The sequence below is a fragment of the Pongo pygmaeus genome, chromosome 10 (assembly GCF_028885625.2).
Source record: "Pongo pygmaeus isolate AG05252 chromosome 10, NHGRI_mPonPyg2-v2.0_pri, whole genome shotgun sequence".
Lineage (NCBI taxonomy): Eukaryota > Metazoa > Chordata > Mammalia > Primates > Hominidae > Pongo > Pongo pygmaeus.
This window is the reverse complement of record NC_072383.2, coordinates 77,277,918-77,302,427: the sequence shown is the minus strand read 5'-3', so window position 1 is coordinate 77,302,427 and position 24,510 is coordinate 77,277,918. Positions and strand designations below refer to the sequence as shown.

Sequence of the window (24,510 nt, the reverse complement as noted above, 5' to 3'; positions counted from 1 at the left end):
TTTCCTTACGTCATTTATTACTACGTATTTTCCTCTTTATTAATTTCTAACTTCTTTTCTCCACTAGAATATAAGCTCTGTGAGTGCTAAATATTTGTTCTCAGCATTTGGGAAAGTGCCTAGTACATAGTAAGTGTTCATACTTGAAGAAAAAAGACTAAGTTGTAGTTTAAAATTCAAATTAAATGCAACTGGAACTGAGGCAGAGCAAGATGGAGGAGTAGGACTCTCCAGATACCATCTCCCACAAAATCATAAGTTTGAACAACTATCCATGCATGAAAATAACTTCACAAGAGCTAAGGAAACCACATGAAAGCTCACAGTAGCTGGTGGTAGCATAATAATAAGAAAAAATGCATTGAAGAGATAGGAAGGACAGTTATACAACACCAGCATCACCCTTTCCATAGCCCCAGGCAGCACAGGTGCAGAAAGAGATCCTGTTGACTTGGGGGAAAGAGAGGAAAGCGAGCACAGGACTTTGCCTTGGACCCTGGCATTGCACCTGCACAGTAAAACTCAGTACCAGGTAGACCCCCATGGCCTTATATTCAAGACCTATATCAGTGACTGAGCCTCTAAACTTGCCCTGGTGCCAGGAGGGACCACACAGCCCCAGGCTTCAGGCTTGTATGGCAAACTCGATCTCTTGTATATACCACCACTGGGTTGGTATCAGTGGTCTTGGGCTTCAGGTCGCCCTCAGCAGCAGGCAGCGTTAGTGCCCCTTGGCTTCAGCTGTCCCAGTACTGTGCTTGCTGTTGTGGACCTCAGGATTCTGGCAGCACTCTTATGGCCACAATTGCCCTGAGATTCTGGAAGTGCCATGCTGGCCACAGCTGTCCCAGGCTTTGGTCTGCCCCAGTGCCATACCTGCTGTAGTGGGCCCTAGGCTTCTGGCAGCACTGCACTGGCTGCAGCTGCATCCAGCTGCTAGAGCACCTTAGTGTCTCTCCATTTGCCTCTGCCCCAGGCTTGTTGCCCACTCCAGTGCTTCACCTGCCACAGTGGGTCCCAGGCTCTGGTGATGCCATGCTGGCTGCAACTGCCCTGGGCTTCTGATGCACTCTAGCACCATACCCTACTGCAGGGCTTTCCCAGACAAAGCCTATCTATGAAGACGGTGAAGACTGAAGTAAGTGCCTATTTCTTCAAATGCACAGGCACTGATACATGATCATAAAGATTAAGAAGAAGCAGGGAAACAAATCACCAAAGGAAAAAAGTAAGGTGCGAGTGACTGACTGTAAATAAATGGAGAGGTATAAAATGCCTGATAAATAATTCCAAATAACTAAGGAAGCTCAGTGAACTTCAAGAAAACAAAATGAGAAAATAATATGAGACCAGAATAAGACATTTAATAGAGGTTTAAATAATAAAAAAGTATTCTTGAAGCTAAGAAATATAATGAATGAAATGAAAAGTGGAGTTGAGAAAAATATAATGAAATAAAAAAATGCAGTGGAGGGTGTTAACAGCAGAACTGGTCAAACATCAGAAAGAATCTTTGATTTTTAGGACAGCCTATTTAAAAATAGTCAGAGAAGAAAAAAGAATGAGACGAAATGAAGAAAGCTCATGGGATTTATGGGACAGCAACAGAGCAAACAATCAAGCCATAGGAGATAAAAAAGAAGACAGAGACAAAGAGTAGGGAGCTTATTTAAAGTAGGCCAGGTGCAGTGGCTCATGCCTGGAATCCCAGCAATTTAGAATGCCAAGGCGGGTGGATCACCCAAGGTCAGGAGTTCGAGACCAGCTGGGCCAACATGGTGAAACCCTGTCTCTACTAAAAATACAAAAAATTAGCTGGGCGTGGTGGTGGACACCTGTAATCCTAGCTGCTTGGGAGGCTGAGGCAGGAGAATCACTTGAACCTGGGAGGTGGAGGTTGCAGTGAGCCAAGATCATGCCACTGCACCTCAGTCTAGGTAACAAGCAAAGCTGCGTCAAAAGAAAAAAAAAAGAATGAAAGAAAAAAAAGTAAATAAATAAATAAATTGTAGCAGAAAATTTCTTAAACCTGGAGAAAGATGTAAGTATCCAGATACAGAAAAATCAAAGGTCTCCAATTAAATTCATTCCAAATAAGACTACCCCGAGACATATACTCAAATTGTCAAGGATCAAAGACAAAAAAGAGGATCCTGAGAGCAGCAAGAGAAAAGAAGAAAATAATATATAAGGAAGTTCCAATACATCCAGCAGCCAACTTTTCAACAGAAATTTTATAGGCCAGGAGAGAGTGGAATATTATAAACCATGCTGAAGGAAAAAACTGCTAACAGAGAATAGTGTACCCAGCAAAGCTATCTTACAGAAATAAAGGAGAGATAAAGGCTTTCCTAGACAAACAAAAGCTGTGGGAGTTCATTGTCACCAGGCCTGTCTTATAAAAATACTAAGGGGAGTTCTTTAAGTTGAAAAAAAAAGTTGCTAATGATTAACACAAAAATGTTTAAAAAGTATAAAATTTGCTGGTAAAAGTAAGTACACAGTCAAATGCAGAATACTATAACACTGTAATCCTGGTGTGTCAATTACTTATAACTTTAGTATGAAGGCTAAAAGACAAAACAATTAAAAATAATAATAGCTACAATAATTTTTAAAGGAATATGCAATACAAAATATGTAAATTTTGACACAAAAAATTCAAAATGTGGACAGTAGAGGAGTAAAATTGTAGAGGTTTTTTCATGATCAAAGTTAATTTGTTATCAGTTTAAAATAACCTGTTATAACTATAGATGTTTTTTGAAAACCTCATGGTAACTACATAGAAGAAACCTCTAGTTGATATACAAAAAATGAAAAGCAAGGAATCAAACATACCACTAGAGAAAAATCATTTAGCCACAAGGGAAGACAGCATGAGAGAAAAGAGAGGAATAAACAATGTACAAAATAACTAGAAAACAATTAATAATATGGCTGTAGTAACTATTGATAATTACTTTAAATGTAAATAGGTTAAATTCTTCAATCAAAAGGCATAGAGTGACTGAATAGATTTTAAAAAGATCCAACTACATGCTGTCTACACTTCACTTCTAAGGACATACAGAATAAAGGAATGAAAAAAGATATCTAATGCAAATGGAAACCAAAAGACAGCAGGAATAACTATATGTGTATCAGATCAAATAAAATACAAGCAAAAGTTGTAAAAGGAAATAAAAAGGTCATTATATAATGATAAAAATGGTATAATAATTGCAAACATATATGCACCTAACATTGGAGCACCTAAATATGTAAAGCAAATATTAATAGACCTGAATGAAGAGATCAACTGTAATACAATAATAGTGACTTAACACCCCAGTTTTGGTAATGGACAGATCATCCAGACAGGAAATCAGTAGGGAAACATCACCTAAACTACTATCTGCATCTAATCAGCCCAACAGACATATACAGATTATTCTGTCCAACAGCTACAGAATACACATTCTTCTCAACTGCACATGAAACATTCCCCAGAATAGATCATATGTGAGGCCACAAAACAAGTCTTAATAAATTTAAGAAGATTAAAACCATATCAAGTTATTTTTTTCTGACCACGATATAAAACTAGAAATCAAAAACAGAAGGGACTTTAGAAAAAATGCACAAATACATGGAAATTAAACAACATACTCTTGAATAAATAATGGGTGATTGCAGAAATTAAAAAGGAAACAAACATTTCTTGAGACAAAAAATTTCTTAAGACAAATGAAAAAGAAAACACAATATAGCAAAACCCATGCGATACAGCAAAAGCAATTCTAAGAGGGAATTTTATAGAAATAAATGTCTATTTCACAAAAAGAAGAAAAATCTCAAATAAATAGCCTAATGTTGAACCTCAAGAAATTAGAAAAACAAAGACAAACTAAGCTCAAATTTAGTAAAGGAAGGAAACAAAAATCAGAGCAGAAAGAAATGAAATAGAGACTGCAGAAACAACAGAAAAGATCAACAAAACTGAGATCAACAAAACTGGATTTTTGAAAGTTAAACAAAATTGACAAACCTGTAGCAAGCCTAACTAAGAAAAAAAAGAGAGAAGACTCAAATAAATAAAATAAGAAACAAAAAAGGAGATATTGCAACTGATACAATAGAAATGCAAAGGCTCATGGGACTCTTATGAACAATTATATACCAACAAATTGGATAACCAAGAAAACGTGGATACGTTCCTTGATACATACAACCTACTGAGGTTTAATTATGAAGAAATAGAGTATCTTAATAGATCAGTAATGAGCAAAAAGATTGAATCAGTAATAAAAATCTCCCATAAGTGAAGACCTTATATATTCACTGCGAATCTCTATGAAACATTTGAAGAACTAATACCATTTCTTCTCAAACTCTTCCAAAAATGGAAGAAGGAATACTTCCAAACTCGTTTTACAAAGCCAGAAAAGCCCTGATAGAAATGCCAGACAAAGACACTACAAAATACCAATTACATTCTTCACAGAAATAGAAAAAACAAAATTAAAATTTGTATGGAACCACACAAATCCCTAAGTAGCCAAAGTAATCTGAGCAGAAAGAGCATTGCTGGAGGTATCACACTACCTGACTTCAAAATATACTACAGAGTTATAGTTTTATACTATAGAGCTATAGTAACCAAAACAGCATGGTACAAGCATAAAAACAGACACATAGACGATGAAACAGAAAGAGAACCCAGAAAGAAATCCACACATTTACTGCCAACTCACTTTCAACAAAAGAGCCAAGAACTCACAATGGAGAAAGAACAGTCTCTTTAGTAAATGGTGTTGGGAAAACTGGATATCCACATGCATAAGAATGAAACTATACTCTATCTCACAACATGTACAAAAATCAACTAAAATGAATTAAAGATTTAAATATAAGATTCAAAATTATGAATCTAGAATAAAACGCAGGATAAAAGCTTTATGACATGGTCTTGGCAATAACTTTTTGGATATGACCCAAAAAGCACAGGTAATAAAAGCAAATAGACAAATGGGGTTATATCAAACTAAATAGCTTCTGCACAGGAGAGGAAACAATCAACAAAATAAAGGGACAATCTACAGAAGGGGAGAAAATATTTGCAAACTATACATCTGATAGGGGGTTAATATCCAAAATATATAAGGACCTCAAACAGCAAGAAAACAAATAACCCAATCAAAAGAAGGGCAAATGACCTGACTAGATATTTCTCAAAAGAAGACATTTAAATGGTCAACAGAAATATGAAAAAACGCTTAATACCACTAATTATGAAGGCAATGCAAATTAAAGCCACAATGAAATATCACCTCAAACCTGTTAGAATGGCTATTATCAAAAAATCAAATATAAGTGTTGGTGAGGATGTGGAGAAAAGGGAACCTTTGCACACTGTTGGTGGGAATGTAAATTACTACAACCACTATGGAAAATAGTATGGAGATTTCTTTAAAAATTAAAACTAGAACTACCATATGATCCAGCAATCCTACTACCCAGTATGTATCCAAAGAAATGAAATCAATATGACAAACAGATATCTGCACTCCCATGTTTGTTGCAGCATTTTTCACAATAGCCAAGATATGGTATCAACCCAAGTGTCTTATCAGTGGATGAACGGACTGTGGTACATCCACTTGAGAGATACCATTCAGCTATAAAAAAATGATATCCTGGTATTCGTGAGAACATGAATGAGCCTAGTGAACATTGTTAAGTGAAATAATCCAGGCACAGAACATAAATACTACATGATCTCACTCATATGTGAAATCTAAAAAAGTTGATTTCATAGAAGTAGAGAGTAGAATGGTGGTTACCAGTGGCTGTGGTGATTGTGGGGAGGGGGCAATTGGGGAGACGTTGGTCTAAGAATACATTTTGGTTAGAGAGGAGAAATAAGTTCGAGAGATCTTTTGTACAACATGATGTTTACTGTCTACAACATGAGATTTTGATACATTGTGGAATAACTGAATCCTGCTAATTGACATATGCATAATCTCACATAGTTATTTTTGTGGTGAGAACACTTTATATTCACTCTCTTAACATTTTTCTGGAATACACCATAGATATATTATTAATGATAGCCAACATGTTGTACAACAGTATGATTTTTATCTGTCAATGTAAAAATAAAATTAAAAAATTAAATGTCACTGATTAGACTTAGTGCTATACTTACCAAATAAACTTAGGTGCAGTTTTTTTTTAATGACAATAAGGAAACTTTAAAAAATAACAATAAGATTTTTAAATGATGACAAATGAATGACAGAAAATCAAACCTGCGATATTGGGAAAGCAAACCTTACCTATTGTTCAGAAACAATCTTTGCAATGAAATAATTTCATAAATGCAAATCCAAAATAAATATAACAGAACCCATAAACATTAATATTCTTGAGAGAAACAGACACCAAAGAAAAGAACCTACCTATATTAAATACAAGCTGCAGACTTTTTTTTTGTAAACTGGATTTTCATTTATGAAGTACATTTAAAGACAAGAAGAATATTCCATTTCCAAGAATATTTCATTTTATATTGGTATACTATCATTCCCATAATAATAAATTAAATGTAAATTTATAGTATATTAAAAGGAGTTCTACTTTCTTTCCAATGGATGGGGTATTTTTCAACCACTTATTTTTACTCAAGTACTAATATAGAATACTCACATGGAATTTTATGCAACTCATTCATAAACTTCTCCTTCAGCTTAGAAAATGCATCTTCCTTTCCTTCTCCAGGACTGGCTGGCTCTGTGGCATTGCTTGGCAGAACAGTCGCGACAGTGGTGACCGGCGGGGCTGCCAGGGCCTCATGGTGACTCTCGCTCACCATTTTAGGTTCAGGTGAAGCTGTGAGGGGAGGGAAGCAAAGACAGAACAATTCAAAATGGCTTAACTGCTCCCACATCAAAGGTATTCCAGAGATGAAACAACATCAGAGGTGGCACCTGCTCACTGGGTAAATAGTCCATCATTAGCATATTGCTTTGTGTTGGTTCATGAAATATTTATGGCACCACAGTGAGTGAAGAGTTCTTCCCCAGAAGGTAAGACCAGACATAGTTACTGAATAGCATTCTATTCCAGCAATACTATGTATACTGTCAAATCTATTAGTTATTTATACAGCCAATTATTTGCTGTGTAGATTTAACTTTTAACCCATATATTACCAAAACGTGTATAAAACAATTCTTGATGAAATACATGCTTTATACTTTAAATATTTTGTATTTTCTAAAAGGAAAAAAGAGATAAAATATTTGTATTGGAAGTGTTGATAAATGATAACATGTCCTCAAAATGCTAGTGACTTTAAAAATGGTTATAAGTAATATTATTCATAATATTGATACTCTAAGATGTTATGAACATATTACAGTAATTGGTTCTTGAATCTTATTTATTGATGGTAAGTTTTCACCCCAGTCACTTTTTTGACATTTATTGTAAACAGTACTCTGATCAATAATTTACTTGTCTTGCTGGGTAATTTTTTTAAGTCACTATAAATGTGGCATGGTTGACTATATACATCAAGGTGCTGCTAATGAAACACAACTTATAAGTTTAGATATTTTACTTTATTTAGCTTATTTAATTAGAATATTTTATTTTATTAATTTATTCAATTATTTTAAGTATTTGTTTACCTCCAAAATAATTAATAAAGTAATCAATACAAACAGCTGTGAATTCAGAAGACATCAGTTCTCATCCTCTTCACTAGCTAAATAAACTTTAACAGGGCATTTGACTTCCTAATTTATCCACCTTCTGAAATATGAAGAACTAAAACCTGCCCTTCCTAGATTTTTCTTTGAACACTTGAAGGTACAAATGTAAGGAAGGTATTCTAAGGGAGTAGAAATGAACGAATATTCTCCAATCTAAAAATATTCCAGACTTTGTAATTTTCCTGCACAACTTAAGATTTCAGGCTTTCTGAGGAAAGAATGAGCATGATTTGGGGCAGAAATAGAGAAGTAAAGAGGCCTGGACAGGATTCACTTCACATTCTCAACAGGAAAGTAGATGAACTTACAAAAACCTTTTAATTTGCAAAGACGTGGAGATAACCAGCAAACAAGATTTTTTAAAAAATGAAATTTAGTCTGGGTGTGGTGGCCCACTCTTGTAATCCCAGCACTTTGGGAGGCCGAGGCGGGCAGATCACTTGAGGTCAGGAGTTCAAGACCAGCCTGGCCAACATGAAGAAACCCCATCTCTACTAAAATATAAAAATTAGCCGGGTGTGGTGGCAGGCACCTGTAATCCCAGCTAGTCGGGAGGCTGAGGCAGGAGAATCGCTTGAACATGGGAGGCAGAGTTGCAGTGAGCCAAGATTGTGCTACGGCACTCCAGCCTGGGCTACAAGAGCGAAACTCTGTCTCAAAAAAAAAAAAAAAAAAAAGGGAAGAAATTCAAACGATTTGTGAGTTAGTTATGCATACTTATATATTTAGTGAAAGTACAATTGAAAATAGAATAATCTCAGGTGCATAAAATTCTTATTAAAATCTTAATCAAAATCCAGAGATTTTGGATCTACTTCCAGGAGATCATGGCTGAGGCTAACACATATACATAGATAAGAATTTTTATTTTATAATTGACTATTTCTGTCTCTTTCTTTTATGAGATAGGGTCTTGCTCTGTTGTTAGGCTGGAGAGCAGTGGTGAGATCATAGCTCATTGCAGCCTTGAGCTCCTGGGCTCGCATGATCCTACTGGTTTCAGCCTTCTCAAGTATTGGGATTACAGGTGTGAGCCACCGCACCTGGCCTTGTTCTCTTTTCTAAGTTTTTAATTTTCCATTACTAGCTACTAATATAATCCTAAAGGGTAGAATTTGACAGATATCGGCTCAGATCTTCTTCGTTTTTCAGTTTCTTCTTTTGTAAAATGAGGATAATCAGACCAAATCCACAAGGTTTTTATGAGTATGAAATAATTTATGCAAAAAATTTAGCATAGTGTCTGGCATATTAGTTTGTTCCATTGATCCATTGTTCAATTGATCCACTGGCATATTAGTTTGTTCCAGAGATCAGTGGATCAATGGAACAAACTACCAGTGGATCAATCAATTGATTGATCAATTGATTTATCCACCCATCTCTAATAGCACTTGGCCTCCCAGAATTGTCCAGAATGTGGAAACTTTTTGTTTCTAACTCAAGTCACGTCCCAGAAGCTTTTTCTGATTATCTGATTTTGTTCAGTTTAGGAGCTCATCTCCCTGGAAAACTTTGAAGTTTTGTTTGCTCTGTTGATACAACTTGGGTAAAACTGTTGATATTAATGATGTCCCAATTTTTGTATTTTATTGAGTCAGCCGAACTAAAATTGTACACACACACACACACACACACACATTATTACAGGCATGCATTCAAAAAATTAATTTGTTCATTTGCTGTGAGAAACACCAGATGTGACGCACATTATTACTTATCTCTGTACAGGATAGTTGAAGATATTTGAGGAATTATGGCTTACTGTAGAATTTAAAGGAAATGATTCAGTTAAATGAAAATAGCTAAGTACAATAGCTCCATCATTACATTAAAGGTATATTGCCCAACTATGTTTCTGCTTAATTTTTATCCAGTTGTAGAGGTGGGATATTGTTGCTGGTCATTCAGACTGATGTTTAGCTGCTACTTTCAAGTGGTTACACAGTTGTTTCTAGCCTTTGTGTGTACTGATAGCTGGATCCTCCTTCACTTCTTGAGTTGTTAAATAGTTTTCATTTTACTCCAGCTTATAATTGTACATAAAAAATTTCTACATATAGTTTGAAAGACATAAAAGACTATAGGAACAATAAGACTTTTGCTAAATAGGGTCAACATTTAGAAAATGTTCTTAAAGTTACCCAGCTTTTTTTTTAAGGGAAGCAAAGAATGTTTCTATGATTTCCAAATCAATCCTCTATAGACATAAAATACCCTTGGAAGGTGTTCATCAAAAAAGTAAGAGCTATAAGCTTTTAACTCTTACCAGCTAATTTGATATCATCCCTGTTATTTCTTATTTTTTAATCAAAAAAAGATTGTAAGAATTATAGACAAAGTTCTTTTTACTTAGTGCATACTACCGTGAAATTTAAAAAAATCATAAAATACAAAAATGGAGTGGGTAATTGAGGATCTAATATACCGGCAAAGAAAGACTAAGGGATTGCTTAGTGTTTTATTTTTATTCCTTCATATCTTGAGAGATAATATTGTTTGTAAATAGCAAACCTAAGAATAGTTACTTGGTTCTTGAAAATTCATATTTATGGAAATAAAATGCTTATCAGGAGGCATCATTTTGTGGATGAAAAAATTAGCTGATTATTCAGTCCTGGCTAATGTGATGACTTCATTTTTTGTTTTTTATTTTTTTGAGACAGAGTATCGCTCTGTAGCCCAGGCTGGAATGCAGTGGTGCAATTTCTGCTCACTGCAACTTCCATCTCTTGGCTTCAAGCAATTCTGCCTCAGCCTCCTGAGTAGTCAGGATTACAGGCACCCACCAACACACCTGGCTAATTTTTGTATTGTCAGTAGAGACGGAGTTTCACCGTGTTGGCCAGGCTGGTCTCAAACTCCTGACCTCAAGTGATCTGCCCACTTTGGCCTCCCAAAATGCTGGGATTACAGGCATAAGCCATCAGGCGCCCAGCCTGATGACTTTATATTCTTTTATGTACACAGTTTGCTTATTCAGAAAAAAAGATATTCTCTTCAGTCTTTAAAAAATAAGCTAACAGTTATTGAGCACCGGCTAAGTGGTTTACACATATTAAAGCATATAGTATTTCATATTATTCCCATTAATAATTATCACCCATTTCATAGGTGAGGAAAGTAAGTCATAGGAGGTTATCCAGTAAAAGCCAGACAGTTAAAGTCATACAGTAGTAATTAATGGAGTTGGGATTTGAACCAAAGTGTCTTAGCCACTGTAGTATCAAGAGACTTGGAAACTATGAGACAAGTATCTAATATAATCCTGCTTTTTGAAGGAGTTTTTGGATACAACCCATAGTAAGAGGTTATTTTACATTGTCATCCAGTACACACACTCTGTCTGCCTAGATATTATATACTGAAGAGAAGTTTCACATAAAAACACTTCTGTGAAATACTTGGATATATTCAACTCTACTCTATTCTTTATCACTAAAAAATTCTAGTTGTATCTCAAAGTTGTGTACATTAGTTTCACAATCCACTCATGATTTGACACCTGCAGTTTGAAAACCCACTAAAATAAAGGACATATTAATATAAAATAACACCAAAAGGGGCTAATACTAATGATTCCATTTATTAGGCACCTACTTTGTGCCAAAATACTGTTGTTGATGTTTAAGGAGAAAATTCTCAATTCCTATTACAACCCTGAAAAGTAACTCAACCTTATTTTACAGAAGTAACTGGAGTGTGGCTTTCCCAGGATTAAGTGATTGGTCCTACACAGATTTAGCTGATCCAAGGTTCCTTCTACTGGTCTACTCTACTAATAACATTTAAGCATCATTAAACAATTAAATCAGTACTGAAGAAGTATTTGTGATTTTCTTTTGAATCTATTTGCCAGTAAATGGAAGACACAAGTCATCTTACTGAAAGGAAACGTAGTACTTAATTTTAGAGGCACAGTCATTTAGTTTGTTAAAGTGGAATTCAGCATCTTGAAATATACCAAGAAAAATATTATTGAATAGAAAATTAAGTTATCAAGAAAAATATTATTGAATAGAAAATTAAATTATCTTCTAAAAGAAAGTCCAGCACAAGCAATTTTCTTTTTTTTTTTTTTTCATTTTACTTTAAGTTCTGGGATATATGTGCAGAACATGCAGGTTTGTTACATGGGTATACATGTGCTGTGGTGGTTTTAAGCACCGCATGCATTAGGTGTCTTAATGCTCTCCCTCCCCTTGCCCCCTACCCGTGAAAGGTCCTGGTGCCTGATGTTTCCCTCCCTGCATCCATGTGTTCTTGTTGTTCAACTCCCACTTATGACTGAGAACATGCAGTGTTTGGTTTTCTGTTCTTGTGTTAGTTTGCTGAGAATGATGGTTTCCAGCTTCATCCATGTCCCTGCAAAGGACATGAACTCATTCTTTTTTTATGGCTGCGTAGTATTCCATGGTGTATATGTGCCACATTTTCTTTATCTACTCTATCATTGATGGGAATTTGGGTTGGTTCCAAGCCTTTGCTATTGTAAATAGCAGCACAAACAATTTTCAAAGAAAGAAATACAAACTCCTCTCCCTCCTGACAAAAACTAAAAGCAAAATCATAAAAAATTTAATTTCACAAATAAAGAACTGAAAATTAAAATAACAGTGGGATGACATATTCATTTATAAATCTGGCTAAATATAGATAGTGAAGGTGAGGGTACAAGAAACTGGGCAATTAGGAAGGAGACTAGATTAGAAGGATACTTTATAGATACCAGACTAACAGAACATATCAAAAACTTTAGAAAGGGTCATTTTTCTTCTAGGAATTCTCAATAAAAATTAATCTTAAATGGATATAAAAGCAATTTAATATAAGGATGTTTGTAGTAACATTATTTACAATATTAGAAGTACCAGAAATTATCCAACAGAGAGACCTCTTAATCATAATGGTCTATAAAATGATGTTATAAAAATTATCTAAAAGGTAGCCATCTATAAACCTGGAAATACATGGGAATGTTAGGTAAAAACACAAATTATGAGACAGTATATAAAGTATCCAGTTTTTTTTTAAGAAATCTTTTGCAGAGAAGAGGCTGGAAAGATGCATTAAAAAGTGTTAGCCTTGTGGAAGAATACCCACTTTTCCCCTATATGTCTACATTCTCAATATATTGTAAACCTGAATTATTTTAAATTACAAAAAGAAAAAAAATCTTTAAAACTTTTATTCTGGAGAAAACTGGATCTTGCAGAGGAGGTTTAATTTCCTAATGTCAGATTTAAAAAAAAACAACAACTTTAAAATGTAATTCAGAAGCTAAATCTCAAGAATGAATGATGCAGCTACATATTTAGCCAATATGTAAAATGGCCACTGGCTAAAATACAATGTAGAAAAGATATGAAGTTATCATTAAAATTTATACTTTTGTTAGCACTAGAATTTGATCCAGCAATCTCATTACTGGGTACATTTCCAGAGGAAAAGAAGTCATTATATGAAAAAGATACTTGCACACGCATGTTTATAGCAGTACAATTCGCAATTGCAAAATCATGGAACCAACCCAAATGCCCATCAATCAATGAGTGGATAAAGAAACTGCAGTATATTTATATGATGGAATACTACTCAGCCATGAAAAGGAATGAGCTAACGGCACTTGCAGCAACCTGGATGAGATTGGAGACTATTATTCTAAGTGAAGTGACTCAGGAATGGAAAACCAAACATTGTATGTTCTTACTGATATGTGGGAGCTAAGCTATGAGGATGTAAAGGCATAAGAATGATTCAACAAACTTTGGGGACTTGGGAAAAGTGGGAGAGGGGTGAGAGATAAAAGACTACAAATATGGTGCAATGTATACTGCTTGGGCTATGGGTGCACCAAAATCTCACAAATCACCACTAAGGAGCTTACTCATGTAACCAAATACCACCTGTATACCAATAAGTTACGAAAAATGAAAAAAATATGAGATATGAAAAAAAGTTTATAGTTTTGTGGTATAAAATGAGGAAAATCAGGACTTTGATTGCTGTGACAACTTCCCTCTGTCCCCTTAGAAATTATTCTTCTTAGTAGGACTTTAATTATACCTATCTCTAGATCTACAAATTAATATAGATTTCTCAGATTACATAGTAAGATAGTCTACTATACTGCAATAGCATCATGATTTTTAGACAAAGCATTACTTCCATCTCTATTTAAGTTTTGTATTTTATAACAATAGCATGCAAAATGAAAGCACATACAGGAGGAGGTCGAAAAAATATTATAAAAAAAGTCTTCTAATGCAGAAAAGTCCCATATTGAAACTAACTCTTGGAATAATTATTAAAAAGAAGCTGGGAGATATTATGGAAGGTGTTAGAGTATATTTTGAGGTGGAGAGCAGAATGTAGTGATTTTATTACATCAAAGTTTTCCTTGATCTGCTGTGGGTATAGGTAGAATCCGTAAGTGAGGGCCACGTCTATTCACTTCTTCCCATGCTCTGGGGCTTTCACGAATAAGAATTTCAGCCTCTTCCCTCAGCTTCAGGTAGTGCTGCCTGCTGATTGCTCACAGCCAGGGAGTCACTCCAAAGAAATTGCGCTTGACCAAAAGCAGCTGCCTTGCCGAAGGTTAAACCCCCTTACCCAGGAATAGCCTTCACGCAATGAGTGGTGGATGCTGGCCTCGATTTAGTTCATCTCTGAAGGACACTGTAGGATCAGCTAAAGCCTGTTGTAATGGCATATCAGTTTAGCAAGCATCTCCCCTTCTGCACATCTGCTTCCTTCAGTTTCTTACATGGAGAACATTTCCTAGTAAACTACCTCTGATTGAGAGCAGGTTCCCAGGGAATCTGACCTATAACACCTACTCTGAAATATTTTTGGAAAAAAAATGAAACACTGTCAAAGCTTTCATTTAAATTCTTTCCAAATCCAAAGATCCTTAGGCAGTTAAGTAAAGTCTAGCAGCATATCAAAATCTTCCATAAGTTTGCACATGTTTGAATGTCAGGCTTGAGGTGTATCTTCTGTCTAGTTCAAACATAATTTCTCTTGAGGGAAGTAAGTGGGAAGCAAGAGATTGAAAAGCCCTGTCACTGTGGAGGAGAGCTGACTTATGGCAGTAGTTCCAAAGAAACAGCTACTGATGAAAGGTTGTTTTTCAGACCTTGGAACAACTGAAAGCACAGCAGTTTGGCTAACCTAAAACACACAGGTGCCTGGATTCTTCTTCCCTTTTTTCCAAAATGGATCTGGTTACCTCCAGATTTCACCCATTTAACAAGTCACAAAAATTTCCTCACAGGTGTAGGGAGATTTTTTTTTAAAGAGTATGCCTTCCAGGAAGTATCTCTCATAGTGCTTTTGCAAATTGAGTATAACTGGGCCTTCTTAGGTTTACTTTAAGAAGAGAACAAACATTCTTCCCCAATGTCACAAATCCCACAATACAAACATTGAAGACGTGTGTAGAGGTGTTATGCTGAAGGTGTCTTTGGAAGAATGTAAGCAGAAGGAAATATTGCATGCTCACCAGCTGCCTTTCCTAAGAATCCCCTTTAAACATCTCTGTTCCGCCTACTATGTGTCTTCTCTCTTCCTTCTTCAGAAATTCTCCGCAGCTTCCTAAGCCCTATTGGCTTTCTTCTCATATCCCTCTCTCCTGTCTGCCTCTCTTCTCATTCTGATCAAAATGCTTCAGTCTCCATTTCCTCTTATAACCCTTCCTTGGTCTTAACTTTTTCTTTTCTTTCTTTGATTATTTTTTTCCCTAATGGGAGAACAAGAATCATTTTTAGTTAGGTCTCACTTACCATGTACTAAAGACTTGATGTAAGTAATGAGAATTTAGTGAGCTTTATGCTTTGTGTGGAGTTGGAGAATAGGAGAATAAGATATCAATTCACACCATTAAATCAGCCCATGAGTTTCTGCTTGCTGACCCTTCCTCCCATTATGGAAACTCAAATATGACCCCACAATGGCATCTCCTGAAACCAATAGTGGTAAATTATAACTCATAGTTATCTTCTTGACATTGTTAGATAATTGGGAACATGACTCTAATTTCCAGGAAGCAGGTGGGAAAGCATGAAGAAGAAGTAGCAAATAGGACCAGGAATTAGGAAATTTGGGCCCAAAAAGGATACGTGCAGAGAGATGCAGCTGTAAGTTTCTCAAAATGAACAAATAGCTTAAAAGGCAAATGTTTGTGTTAAAAACCAGGGGTTAAGTAGCTGGCTAATCCTACTTCCAGAGGTTGGAAAATTGACTTACCAACTTGCAAATTTCATATTGTTAATGAGAATTCTTTCTTGTCTTTTTCTCATGTAAGGTAATTTAGTTTGCTAGATTCTCCAGTGTTCATTCCCTCCGATCCCTGTCTCTTGAAGTTGAGCAAAAGCTTAGGAGCCATCTTTCTTAAAGATGGAAGGAGACTGGTTATATTAATTCTCAGTAAACTATCGCAAGAACAAAAAACCAAACACCGCATATTCTCACTCATAGGTGGGAATTGAACAATGAAAACACATGGACACAGGAAGGGGAACATCACACTCTGGGGACTGTTGTGGGGTGGGTGGAGGGGGGAGGGATAGCATTGGGAGATATACCTAATGCTAGATGACGAGTTGGTGGGTGCAGCGCACCAGCATGGCACATGTATACATATGTAACTTACCTGCACGTTGCGCACATGTACCATAAAACCTAAAGTATAATAATAATAAAAAAAAAGAAAAAAAAAAAAAAAAAAGAATTTAGCTATTTTCCCATCTAACCCTAATCACTGTTTAAAAGTCGTAATAACATCCTGTGTCAAAAAGTGTCATTTTTTTCTAGATTTATTTCCAAGCTGGCCCAACTGGTTTAACATCTCTATGTCTTTTTTTCTTTTTTTAAACTTTGTTTTTCACTGCATGTTCTCACTCATAAGTCGGAGCTGAACAATGAGTACCCATGGACACAGGGAGGGGAACAACACACTGGGGCTTGTTGGTGGGGCAGGGAGAGCATCAGGACAAACAGCTAATGCATGAGGGGCTTAATACCTAGGTGATGGGTTGATGGATGCAGCAAACCACCATGGCACACGTTTACCTATGTAACAAACCTGCATGTCCTGTACATGTATCCTGGAACCTAAAATCAAATCAAATTAAAACAAACAAAAAACTTTGTTTTCTCTGAGGAGAGATGGATCTAACCCTTGATCCTAAAGGTGGTGGGTGGGAGATGTACTCAAAGTATGAAATCCAGAGTGTGCCCATCGATAGCTCCTTTTCAGTAAAATTGTTCTCATGGCTCTAAAGGTGGGAAAGAGCTTATGCACATTGTGTGACCACCCCCTACACCATAGTCACAGTAAATTTAAGGAGGAATGTGTACCTGATTCAATGGCAGCTCATTGGACTGAGGCCAATCACACTGTTTGGAATGAAAAGGTGAGTTAGGCGATAAGAATCATTCCCTAGGAATTTAAACTATGAAAAACTTTGAAGAAACTAAGGCATAGAGAAAAAAATAAACATGCTCATTGTCACAGAGTTAATAAGTGGTGAAGCCAGGATTCCAGTATGGCTATCTGATCCAAGGGCTCACATCTGTGATCACTGTCCAATGTCATCCTTGCAGTTACTCCACTTCTGTTGGCCTGGTTTTCACCTCGATCTGAGTTTCACTACATAGTATCCCACTTGATGATGATCTAAGTATCTGCACCTTGTAATCAAGAAAGTATTATGAGAAACAAAACCTACTGTGTGGAGTCACTAGCCTTGTTAGTTTCTGGATCATTTGAATTTACAGCCAGAAGTGATGAATTTTGTCAGTAACTCTTCACTGTGCATTCCTAACTGTACACGGAAGACTGTTAGAACTGGCAGCATTGAGTGATGTGTGATCCCATCATGGAAGCTAAGGAAAATGCCATGGAGACTGATAGTTGAGTGATGGATTAAACACTCAACTGAATACATTCTTTCACAATATTTTTTTCACATTTTTTACATCTTTGAAATGGGGATTTTTCTTAAAATCTGTGGTATCTTACTATCACTGTCTGCCAGGCCCAGTTGTCATTTGCTCAACGTATGCTCAACACAGTTATTATTCCTGCTGATGTTCCAGTCAACAAATCACTCAAAGGTGGCTTAAAGAAGGGATCTGCATTTGGGTTGTCGTCTGAAACCTTCTAATATTGGCTTTACCATCAAAACTAGCAGAATGAGAGTCAAGCAATTTGGAAGATTTTGGAGGCAACAGTAAAGCAATATTTGCAGAAATGGTATCTGAAAAAAAGAGCATTATCAAATCTGAGTATTGAGAACAGATTTAGAAATTTTAGAAATTCATTAACCAATTTATTTTGCTTTTATTTTTGTTTTTTTTGTGCACACAAGAGTGACAAAATGAAATGTCTAAATAAGTCTAAATAATCTTTTAATACAAAATAAAATTCAAATTATGTGAAACAATTTTTGAAATTGTTTTGCAACATTCTTTCTTAGTGCTATATAAAATAATGGTGCATCTTGTAGTTAATGGTCTCTTAGAGTACATGAAATACATATTTCCTAAAGAATGATGAGAAAATATGAGTATTGTTTATAAATAATGTATTGGAAAGGGAAAACTTTTAAAAAAATTTAAACAAACTGTGTTTCTCGTTCTCAGAAGATCAATTACAATTATATTTAGCAATTGTAGTCAACATAAATTTCAGAAGAACTAGCTAAAATAAAAATAAATCCATGAACCAAGTGAAAACTATATTCATTGCTATGTTATTTTCCCCTTTGGACCTATATTATTGAGAATAAAAGAATGGAAACAAACAAGCAAAACATATCCAAGAGAAAATTCAGGTACTGAATTACTAAAGTGATATACAGAAAATCAGAAGGTTTTATACAAACCTGAAAATTTTCCACCTACAATAGGGATATGAATCTTAAAAATATGGTACATTAGAATTGTAACTAAAAACATATTCATTAATGAATTCACAAGTTTAACATTGTTTTGCTGATAATCCACTTATTATGCATTCATTTCTCTATGAATAAAATATTTTATCATTGCGGTTTCAAAAACCGTATTTATTTTAAAAGTGCCACTGAATAATGTAGAATTTTTCTGGCTCTAAAAAGCCTCCCAAGATTTTAGTAGGAATGGCAGGTTCATAATCAAGAAAAGATATGAGTTTTTTCAAATGCATTATAAAAACTTCAGGTGTATTTTACAGTGTTTTAAAAAATGTTGCAATAGGAGGCCGGGTGCGGTGGCTCACGCCTGTAATCCTAGCACTTTGGGAGGCCGAGGCGGGCGGATCACGAGGTCAGGAGATTGACACCATCCTGGCTAACACGGTGAAACCCCGTCTCTATTAAAATTACAAAAAATTAGCCGGTCGTGGTGGCAGGTGCCTGTAGTCCCAGCTACTTGGGAGGCTGAGGCAGGAGAATGGCGTGAACCCGGGAGGCGGAGCTTGCAGTGAGCCCAGATTGCGCCACTGCACTCCAGCCTGGGCGACAAAGAGAGACTCCGTCTCAAAAAAAAAAAAAAAAAAAAAAAAAAAAAAAAAAAAAAGTTACAGCCAGAGCAAAGTCTCTCTTTTTTCTTTTTAATTTATTTTTGATAGAAGAGGGAGATATAAAGGCCTAGAGATGGAATTGAAATCTTCCATGGATCAATTTGACATAGCTTTTTTTTAGTGACTGTGCTCATTGTATAGAATATTAATTGAAGTGATCTCTAACTTTTGTATAGTAAGATGGTACTAGATGCTTTTGGTAGTTATGAAGAGATATAGCTTAGTTGAAGCAAGCCAGTTGGCTCTCATAGTGTTTTTTTATAGAAGTTACAGATAAATAATTTGGAATTTCCTTTCTCCTTTGCTTTGCTGAAACTCAACTCTGAACTCTCGCTGTTTCTGAGCTGCAGGCGCTTGACAGAAAATCTGAGCTTGCAGCTCACAGCCCTCTTTTATACCACTGTGTTCAAACAGTCATTGTTTTGTCACACAGTGAAGCAAAACTTTAAAATCCATCTATACACAGTTCAGACTGAGGTAAATGAGATGATGGGAAATGTTGCCACCTACCAGTTAGAAATAATATATCAATAAATAAAAATATCTAACATTTATTAAGCTATACTGTTACCTAGACGTTATTATAAGCGCTTTAAACATCTAAGCTCATACAATGCTCACAAAATAAACCCCATGAGTCAGGCAATATTATTACAGTGTCTCTCTATTATAGATGAGATAACTTGCCAAAGTTTGCACAGCTAGTAAGTGGTGGAGCCAGGATTTAAATTGAAACAGGCCAGCTCTGAGTCCATGGAAGTCTGCCTTACTAATAAATGAATAGATAAATGTTGATCGAATGAATAAACTGTGTGTCTACAATGTGTCCAACATTATACTAGGTGCTTTGAATAATTCTCAAGTAATTCATTCACTATTTGAATGCCTGGGGATACAGCCATGTACGCAGATGGTTAAAATCCAAAATATGCTCTAGTATAAATAATTATAGGAGACTTCTCCCCAAATTCTACCTTCTGTTGTGTGCCAGTGAATTAATTTGGGGACATGAGACAAGAATGAACAGTATCCACAATCTACGAAAAAATAACAAGCAAGATTGTTGGCCATTTACCTAACAGTGTGTTGGTTTTTTACCTAACAGCTATTCCTTCCTTTCAATTTAAGATAAACCCCCACTTTTTTTTCTGATAAGTACTGCTTTGGGGAGATTACCTTATCCCTGTTTCATGAGAAAATCTTATTAGTCTATATGTTGATCATGGAAATCCTATTCTTTTTGCCGATGGTTGGTTTAGGCAAGGGCGTATGAGTCAATTCGGAAGTGTAGTAATATAAGAGGAATTCTGTTGGGTGATTTCTGGAAACGTTTTTCTAACTTTTAAAAAGACATACAGAGGAATTAGCATCTCCTTTGCTGGGTGGTGATGTGTTTGCATGTGGTACCTGGAACTGCTTGCAGCCATGTCGTAAGTATGAGAGAATCTGGTGAAAGGGAAGGCAGATAGATACTCTATGGACAGCGAGCTATAAACTGAAAGTAACCATAACCTCACAATGCTGTTGAGCAGCTGTGTTAATCAACCTACGACCACCATAACTTGGGTCTTCTTGTAATGGAAAATAATACATTTCCCTTATGGTTTGATTCAGTTTGTATTACATCTCCCTAAAACGAGCATACACAAATACTTAACAATCTCATTTTCACAATAAAAAATTTATTTTTTCCATAGGCTTATTATCTACTAGGCGAAGCTAACTTGCCTTGTTGCTAATACTCTTTACCTACGTGTGCCTCTGACTCCTAGCTTTTGATTCCCAAAAGGTCTAAGAGATTTTCATTACATTTTTTTCTATTCAAAACAGGGTTGTGTCTTCCCTACATTCTGTCAATTATGGTGAAGTTCAGCACCCTGCATCCTGTGGAGCTGGATAAATATGAATTGAATTGATGTGAATTATAAGAAAATTAGTTTCGTGATTGGTTTAAGCTGCTTTAAAAGATCTGAAAGGTTTAGGTAAGGGTTCAATTTTACATATTACATTCCAATTGAATGAATGTTCTACCTTTTAGTGTGTCCATCATTGATCAAAGTCTGCGAGTGAGGAAGCAGTGGACAGCTATACCTTGATCTGCTAGGAGTACTCTACAAATAAATCTGGAGGACTTGGAGGACTGGAAAGAATATTTGAAAGGCAGGTGCCCTATTGTGATTCTTACGTGGCATAATCTCCATGTGTTTCTTAGTGAGTTCCTTTTCTTTTGCTTCTTCCCTGTCTCCTTCTCTTTCTTCTTTGCTTTTGTTTCTTAGTAAGAAACAATTTATTTTCTGTTTCTTCAACAAGTCATGCTTTAATAAAGTTAGGGATATGTCCATGACGAATTTTCACATCTTTCCTTCATCTTGACAAACCCAGAACACACCACTTTAAGAAAGCGGAGTTAAGAACAGATTTCCTATAAAATACCATTGAGTCACCATCTCACATTGAACATGACATTGAACATTGTGAAGTAAGTAACTTTAATAAAAGGTCATTATCTCTGGCTCTTTAACTTTTATTTTCATTTTGGCCAATGCCTGGACTTAACGCCATTTCCATCTGAGTGGCTTAATAAGACTGATGAATATACCACAGTTTGCATCTCAGATCTTCAAAGAAAGAGTTTAGAAAGAATATAGTTTCTGATTTGGAGCATGATCTGTAAATGATATCCTATTTACATGATAAACAGGTATTCTGGCTTACTGACAAGAGCAATACATGGAGCTAAATTGCCTTTTCATGTTTTATTCAGTAATTACAGATACTATAATTTCACTGATATGAAGTCATTCTACAGGCAGTTGGCTCATTTCTTTAGACTTTTTTCATACTTACTGATCAATAATTTGATATTATGACATTAAAAGAAAACTAAAACATGATCTAAAGTGCTTATACTGAGTGTGCCAAACTTCCACTTTAAAAGTTGTTGGATGTCTTTTATTATCAAAAGCCCTATTATAATTTTTTAATATTCTTACGTAGAAGTCATTTCTACCTTACTGCAAAGCAACAGATATATGGAAGATCTGCACCTTTTCCTATTGTGTAGCTCAAGATTGTTGGTGACTAGGACTCCAAGTTTATTTCATCAGTCTAGTTATAAACTATGATGAATTGTTGGAAGAAAACATGTTTGTATTTAGATACTCAGTACTAAACAATTATTAAAATTCTGGCTTATATATTAGCCCCTTGTGAATTGGGTAGTGTCAGTCACACCTAAAGATGACTTTAAACAAATTTTTGAGCCTATTACTTTGAAGGTCAGATCCTGGAATATGGCTAACTTTTCGTGTCCCTATTTCACTATCCTTTGGCCTTATAGCAACACCAATTTGACTCATACAGAACTGAAAGTATTTTTGTCAATTTCTTGATGAAGCCTGTTTGCCTTTCTTTATAGAATAGGATCTAAAGATATTTTCAGATTTATCAACTTTTAAATAAAATCATAGCTGCTGCCAAATAAATTATTCAGGATTATTTGTGAAACTGGCTAGAATCTCTCATTGGCTCTGGCTCAGCTTTGCATGACACTCAGAGGTAGTCAACTATTTACAAGCCCCAACTTCCAGAAAATACATATGTGGAAATCACCCTTGCCTAGCGTGGGCGTTCCACTACAGCTCCTAGGAACATTGTTACTATAAGCCTTTTAGAGGCTCCACGGCATCAACAATGAAGGAAGTAAAAAGCTCTGAGAATCGGAAACAGCCGGGAAATGATCAAAGGATGGCTCCATGAAATGACGGGCTGACCCATGTGATAACCCTCTGATTCCAAAATACATTTCCTTAATTTTTTTTACCATTTCACTATTTGTACAGGTTGATGATTCACCAATTAGATATTTATCTGGCTTACAAAAAATCCCCTTTAATCAAGATATATATGACAGGGAGGGTGGACAGATTATGTTTCTGAATTATGTAGACTGGTTCAGTTATTATCGGGATAACAGCATGGACTCTGAAGCTAGAAACTCTATGTTGGAATCTAATGTTGATTAATCTTATGACTGGTATAGATTTTGTCTAAACTGGGCAAATCTCTTTCCCCAGTTACTTCTCTGAATGAAAGTGTTGACTGAGAGAGTATTACACATGGTGACACAGACTTTCCTTCTAAGTGCCTGGGCAGGTAGCAGTAGATAAGCTAGGAGTTGCCTCATTTTTCAAGGTAAAGGAGGAATTTTTCTGGGAGCGGACAGCATTTTCTGTCTGGCAGAGGGGCTATTCTTACTCTTTCATACCCTTTTGAGTTTCAGAGGACTGTGCTTTGCTTCTTGTTTGGTCCTACACCCTGTCCACATTACTCAGAGAGCTCTCATAGTGGCTCTAAGTACCTCTATGTGAACTGGAGCCAGTTGTCCAGCTGTGAGGAGGCAATTCTCCTTTAATAAATTACTCCACTGTAATTACCCTCCAGGCAGAAATCCTTTGGCAATTTGTTAGACTATCAAGGGCCAGCTGGGGAAAATGGCACCTCTCTCTGCAGCACATTTCTTCCAAGCACTTCTGGGTTGCAGTTTTCTCAGATCTGGTATCTTTATCAATTATTATAAAATGCTTTCTATGTCTTGGAAACAGTTCAGAATTTCTGATTTGTTAAGGTACTTTCTTGTTGCACAGAATTTTATGTCCTTCACCCTTTTCATCTCTCTTCTATTCTACCATTTCAGTAGCTTTTGGTAGGAAGCATAAATAATCTCTTGTGGTTAAGATGTCACCAGGAAGAGAAGCCCTCTTTATAATTCTAATGAAAAAAATTTATCCTACCTATTCTTAAACATATTTTCTTAAACAAACTTCCTTACCATTATATTGGGAAAGGGAAGGGATCAAGACTTTTAGAAATTAATGCATTTCTAGAATTATATCATGATTATCTTCTTATGTATCTATTTCATCAATCAGCTCTGAGCTCCCTGAGTTTTGGGATAGGATTTTATTAACATTTGTATTTGCAATACTCAGCACAATGTCTCAATCCCTACTGCAGTATAAAATTTGATAGTGCTTATGATATGTATTTATATTGATATAAACCTAATATTGCATTACTCTGTTATAAGGGAGTAAAACATAAATGTGAGTAAACTTAGGTGAATTTGCTCGTGATTTTTCATTTTTCTCTGGTGTCAGAAGTAGGCTTTGGATGCATTTC

At 35.7% G+C, this 24,510-nt stretch overlaps 1 protein-coding gene across 5 annotated transcripts in view; it reads right to left on the bottom strand.

Moving 5' to 3' along the window:
- SYT1 (synaptotagmin 1) overlaps positions 1-24,510 on the bottom strand; it is a 589,756-nt gene that overhangs the window by 228,452 nt on the left and 336,794 nt on the right. For all 5 annotated transcript variants that reach the window (XM_054443952.2, XM_054443953.2, XM_054443950.2 and 2 more), the window contains one exon: positions 6,694-6,876. In XM_054443952.2, coding sequence (XP_054299927.1) covers positions 6,694-6,859 — 166 coding nt within the window. In that variant the 5' untranslated portion in view covers positions 6,860-6,876. The remainder of the gene's footprint in view (positions 1-6,693; positions 6,877-24,510) is intronic.